Source organism: Pteropus alecto, unplaced genomic scaffold (genome assembly GCF_000325575.1).
Source record: "Pteropus alecto unplaced genomic scaffold, ASM32557v1 scaffold98, whole genome shotgun sequence".
NCBI classification, from domain to species: domain Eukaryota; kingdom Metazoa; phylum Chordata; class Mammalia; order Chiroptera; family Pteropodidae; genus Pteropus; species Pteropus alecto.
Genome location: NW_006443570.1, coordinates 15,187,938 through 15,193,782, shown reverse-complemented (window position 1 = coordinate 15,193,782; position 5,845 = coordinate 15,187,938). Strand labels below are relative to the sequence as shown.

General features: G+C 46.8%; 1 protein-coding gene across 1 annotated transcript; it reads right to left on the bottom strand.

Annotated features, from left to right (window-relative positions):
• Nucleotides 1–1,882: 1,882 nt before the first annotated feature.
• LOC102878124 (C-C motif chemokine 14) lies at nucleotides 1,883–4,771 on the bottom strand. The gene is made up of 3 exons (XM_006924940.3): nucleotides 4,417–4,771; nucleotides 2,529–2,643; nucleotides 1,883–2,094 (listed from the first exon to the last, which is right to left on the bottom strand). Exons 1-3 carry the CDS (start codon nucleotides 4,499–4,501, stop codon nucleotides 2,007–2,009), a joined length of 288 nt encoding a protein of 95 aa, XP_006925002.1. The 5' UTR covers nucleotides 4,502–4,771; the 3' UTR covers nucleotides 1,883–2,006.
• Between the last annotated feature and the right edge of the window lie 1,074 nt (nucleotides 4,772–5,845).

The following is a 5,845-nucleotide window of genomic DNA, read 5'->3' as shown; positions in this document are numbered from 1 at the left end:
GTGTGCTGTATGCCAGCCACCTTGCATATCCTATTTTACTTAATCCTCAAGGTAGTGAAGTAGAGATTATTATTCCCATTTTACGAATGAGGCCTTTGAGGCTTAGAGAGGTTAAATAAATTGTCCAAGGTCGCAGGTAGGTAGTACTAAAAACCAGATCTTTGTAATTTCACCACCTTAACTGCCACTATCTATATGTTGGGGAAGAAGAAGGGAGGGTTGAAGTGTCCGTTTCCCCAGGTGATCTGTCTGTAGGAGGATGAACATAGAGCAAGATTAGAGAAAGCAGACTGAGGCAGAGGTTGGGTTTAGTGGCCTCTGAAAATGATATCTCCCCATCCCCAGTCTAAGGACACGTGATTGAATTCACTCTTTCACGTCACAAATTATGCTACTAATACTCCAAAAAGACAGTGTGCCTGGTCCTTGGGTTTCCGTTTTTTCGTTTTTTGTTTTTTGCCCCCCTGCAGTGTTTGGCTAATTTGTTGATGTTTTCATTTATCTCTTTGGATCTTGGACTCTAAACCAGCTTTGGTATAGTTGGCTGATCCTTCTTGGGTGCCTTTAGTATGGGTTTGTCCAAACTGCCACCATGGCCAATCATGGCCAGCAGAGGGCGCGCCAACACCGTGAGCCTGACTATTTGCATCTGAGTCTCGAACTTCCAGCTTCTGCCCTCTGGCTTTGGCTAAGGCTGGACCTGCACCTCAGCATCTTCTCTTAAGACTGCTTCAGGAACCCATTCCAGGTTGAAGGCAGCATTCAGAGAAGAGATGACAGATATGGAGCTTCAGAGGCATGGGGGAGAGTGCAGGAGATGAGAGTAGAAGGAAACAGGCAGAACAAGGAATATGGGGATCTTTATGAGCTTGGTGTAACTGTTCGTAAATGGAAAAACATATGATGCAATTAGTCTTGGTGAGTTCAAGGCAGTTAGTGGAAGTGAAGCTGTGGATTTTTATGAGGATAAGGGGAGTATGTATGTGGGGTACCCCCTTGACCTCTGTTTATGGAGGCAAGGAGGTCTGAGAAAACTTGTTTGTACCTTTAGCATGCACCCCCACCCCCTTGGCCCTTGTCTGTGGAGATTAGGAGAGAAGAATGGCATACTCTTACTCCAAGTACACAGAGCTCGTCCTTGAACCCTGAAGATGGGTTTGAGAGCCTCTGGGAGCAGCTGGGTGTTATTCTTGGAGCGTAAACCTCCTTTTCATTCCTGTCTCATTCCATCCATCTGTCCATCCATCCATCCACCCATCCATCCATCCATCCATCCATCCATCCATCCATCCATCCATTTCCTGAGTACCTGGTATGGGCCAGGTTTTCTACTAGGCCTTGTGGGGGACACAAAAATGAATAAAACAATATAGTACAACCTGACACATGTAAGTGGATGGGGAAGGGTTGGATAGAATATGTCCAACCTGATACATGTAAGTGGATGGGGAAGGGTTGGATAGAATAGGCAGTGAACAAAGGCCTTGCAGCACAGAAGAAAGGACTATGGAATGAATTTGATTGCTATGGAGAGGCCTTTATGAAGATTTACCTGTAAAATCAGGTGATAATTCTTAGTTTTACACTTGTAAAGCTTACATAATATAATGTACTTAAAAGGCACTGAAGAAATGATATCTGTTATTATTGTGGTTATTCATTGTGCAAAGGTGGCCTTTATACTGAGCATCTTTATCACTTTCTGCTCAGCTTCCCACAATCCTTATCACAGGCCTGACCCATTTTTTGCACTAGACCCTGGCCAGACTTCAGAGTCTTGATGCTGAGGATGCCACCCTGGGCTGGGCTCACCAGTGTCTCAGTCCATTGCCAATGGGTAAATTCAGTTGAAATGAATGAGAGCAGGAAGGCATGACTAGTCTTTAATTCAAGGCAGGGCAGCTCCCAAGAAGTAATTGGGGCTGAGAGTTGGGAGTGGAAGGGGGGCCTTGGCCTCTTCTCTTTAAGGTTCTGAGCTGTGCCCTTCTCCATTGTTTCTGGGTCACTCAGATCTCCTCCAGCTCCTTGATGTAGTCCTGGACCCAGTCATCACTGGGGTTGGCACAAATGGAACGGCCCTTTTTGGTGATGAACCTATAGAGCAAGAGAGAGAAGGACTATACCAAGGGTCCAGCATCCAGGAAGCAAGAGCTTGTCTACCCTTCCTAAAAAATTCCTCATCTGACCTAGGCTGTTTCTCCTTCCTTTGTTAGAGGAAGCCCAGGGCCAGTCTCCTTTCTGAGACATGCTTTTCAGCCCCTCAGGGCCCAGAGTCTTACTGTCTCCATCCAGGAACTACCCTTCTGCCTTTTCTTCTCCTCCCTTGATGCATCCCCAGACAGAGCGCCAGCTTCCTCCCAGCTCCCAGCAGTCCCCAGATAGGCCAGAAAACCCCTGGGCTTTCTCTCCCCATGTCATATACCTAAAAGGCACCCTGGGGAGTCTCCATTGAACATCCCCCCTGCCTCCTTTTGTCCCAGGCCCCTGCTGGCTCCCTCTCCCCAATGTGGTGTGTGGGTGCCACCTACACAACTCCAGGCTTGGAGCATTGGCTGCTGGTCTCGTAATAATCTATAATCCATTGACGCAGGACTGTGTGGGTAACGTAGGTGAAGCAGCACTCCGTGGGGTGGTAAGGTCCTCCTGAGGAGAAAGCATGTGGGGAAGCTGAGATTGGGCCCCTTGTTTAAGGTGATACCACTGAGTGCTTCTGTGACCCAAGGGAGTGGAAGAGGGAGGGAAGGAGGATACAGCCCTGCAGAATTCAGAGATAGGGCTGTGGAGCAACTCAGTCTTTTCATCTCCCTTTTCATACTATTCCTCTGCTCCTCTTTTCCTCTCCTTCATCAGCAATCACCCTGTTTCTCATTCTTTGTCTCCTTCTAGAAAGATGCTGATGACTTTGGCTGATGCTGATGACTTTGAGCTCTGGGACTGACGAGCAGCAAAGTCCAGATCTCACTGAGCATGACCATCCCTGTGCAGCAGACTTGTAGAGGTGCTCCAAATAAGAGGAATATTTTGGAAGAAATCTCAGTAGGGATTGGGACATGTGTCATTTGGGAGTACAGACCCAGCCCCGCTTCCATCTTACAAAGAGAGAAGGATATCCATGCCAAGTCCTAAGGACAATGGCCAGGGAGTCAGGACACCCAGATTTTAACCCCACCTTGGTTTTGCTGGCTTTGTGCCTATCACCCCTTTATTCCCCTCTCAGTTTCCTCATCTCTCCATAAAGCTGTTGGCATGGATTGGTGGTTTTACATGGGGCTTCCTGGGGCTCTGGGAGCTTCAGGGACTATCTTGGAGGTACTGATGCAGTTGAGAGTGGAGGCTTGGGTATAGGACCCCGTTCAGCCTCTTTTCTGCTTTACATATTGAACCTCTGTGTAAACTTTTTCTTGAAGAAAAGGTTTCATGGTCTAAATTAAAAAAAAAAAATCACTGGATTAGCTGGTATTTCAGTTATTTTCTGATTTTGAAATTTCATGGCTCTCATAAGAGGTATAAGGAGGTGACAGCAAAGTCACACCAAGCTTGAATTGTGGATGTAGCAGGAAGGGTGTTTCAGACCAAGGGCCCTGTACAAACAAGCACATGCTGTGCTTATGGGGTGGAGTGATTGGAGATGTGCATGTTATGTGATCAACCTGGACAGAAATGTGAGTATGTATCATGATCGTCTCAGGGGTCACCAAAGGTGACTGGATGCTTGAGTGGAAAGGAAAAGATCTTGTCCTGCTATCCAGCACTATTCCAGGCTACATCCTCGCTTTCTGAAGAATGGAATAAGGGATCCCCTGGTCCTGAGACCCACTCCCACTGCATTCCTCAGAGCTGACAAACGACTTCAGAGAGGCAAATCAAACTGTCCAGATTCCCACTAACTTTAGACTGGCTTTATTTCAACAACCTTCTATGTTTCCCCTCAGTTTCTGAAAAGGAAATGAGGTAAAATTTAAGGGCAAGGAATAGTTTGGTTGTTTGTAAAGGCATTTCTTAGCTCGTCCTAAGAAATAAGCTGAAAAAAGTTAGCCTAGGTGGGACCCACTTCTCCACCCCCAGACCAAACCTAAGCAATGCTGCTGGTGTAGGGCTGACCTTGGAAGCAGGCTGGGCCCACATCCCAGGATGCAATTGACAAAAATGGCTTTGAAGGGCTCCAAACACTGCTCCTCAGTCTCTCTTGGGATAACACTTTTTTACTTAACAGCAAAGAGAGCTGAATTGATGAAGTATAGAAACAGGCTGGCCTCAGTTCATGGCAGAAAGAGGGCCTGGTCCTGGGGTGAAACCAGTTTAAGAAAACACCAGAGCTCCTTCTTGAGCCCCTTCTCCCCATATTTCCAGTAACCTTATTCCTGTTTATTTCCCCATAGGGACCAGGTTGGAAAGAAGACAAGGCATTGCACTCACGTGAGGAGGATTTACTCTTGGACCCTAGGGCAATGGTGGTGATGATGAGGAGGAGGCAGAAGATGGCAGCCATGGAGACCTTCATCTTCGTGTGAAGAGAGGTGATGCAGGAGGAGAGTGGGCCCGGTAGGGACTTCTCAGGCTCCTGGGCTGAGGGAGTGTTGAGAAATGATCACCAAGGCAAAATATTTTTTAAAATAAGGGAACTAAGATTTCAAAGGGAAGCAGAAAGCAGTGGATGCCTCAGCAATTTCATATCCTGCACATTTGTTGAGGGTGGAGTGAAGGAAGCATAGAGAGCCAAGGTTTCAGGGAGGAAATTGCCTTCCATCCTTAGTGGGAATAAGTTTAACTCTTTGACATAAGCCCTTCCTTAGGCATAGACTATGAGCATGGGGGGCTTGGAGGCACTGTCTCAGACTTAGCCAAAGACCTCAAGGCTAGGATGTGTCGAGTGTCCACTTCTACCCCTCAGAACAAGGCTGTATCAGGGCTGGAAATTCAGGATCTGTTTGTTTGGAGTTCAGAGGGGACTTGGGGTAACAGGATGAGGTCTGGAGTCCCCCACCTCAGGTCTAAGAAGTCCTCACTTGAAGTCTTAAGCAGAATCTTCAGCTTCCAGTCTCATCCCCACCTTCTCACCATACCCCAGGGTGAAGAACTCAGTTGATAATTTAACACAAATTATATAATGGTTGCTATACCCATTAGCTGTCCCAAATGCTTCATGAATATTAACCCATTTAATCTTTGTATCAGCAATTGAGGAAACTGAGGCACAGAGACCATAAATAACTTGCCCAGGTTTTGCCAGTTGGTAAGTAGAATTGGGGTTCATACTTGGGCAGTCTGGCTCCTGAGTCTCTGTTCTTAACCACTATGCTATGGAGAAACATGGGAGCCCCAACTAAGCTCTCTCTGGCAGGCTTGGCGTCTCTACAAAGCCTTTAGTTTTAGACCTTTCTGAGCTCAGGTAATGGATCTCTTTGGGAAATTCTGGTTTCTACCTTTCATTACAGGGAAGCTTGATGGGAACCTAGACAATGCCTAGTTCAGGGACGGCTAGTAGGTTTCATTGATTAGTGGTGGATTGAAGCTGTGTGTTGGAAAATATTCTCAGGCCATGTCCCTGAACTTCAGAAAGGAGTGCTGTAACTGACAGGTGTTTTCCGTTCTCGTGCAGCTTGCATGCTGTGTATTTGCCATCCTTAGATTAGTCTAAACCGACCATTTACCAAGGAAGAATTGGGGCTCAGGAAAGGCCAGCAACTTGCTTATGTTCACAAAACAGAGCCACCTCTGCAGGCTCTCAGTCCAGTGCCTTTACCATACTCTTGTAGGGGGTACTTGCCCCATTCTACTTGCTGTTGTGGTTAGAAGGCTGTTTATATCTTCTGTCTGTGACTCATCAAGGCAAGGAACATCTGTT

What these genes read in the sequence shown, in the direction of transcription:
- LOC102878124 (XM_006924940.3), bottom strand. Translation starts at nt 4,501, where the DNA reads ATGAAGGTCTCCATGGCTGCCATCTTCTGCCTCCTCCTCATCATCACC. An exon ending in CAAGAGTAAATCCTCCTCAC is followed by an intron (nt 2,644 to 4,416) that starts GTGAGTGCAATG and finishes CTTTCTCCTCAG; the next exon opens with GAGGACCTTACCACCCCACG. An exon ending in TGCTCCAAGCCTGGAGTTGT is followed by an intron (nt 2,095 to 2,528) that starts GTAGGTGGCACC and finishes CTTGCTCTATAG; the next exon opens with GTTCATCACCAAAAAGGGCC.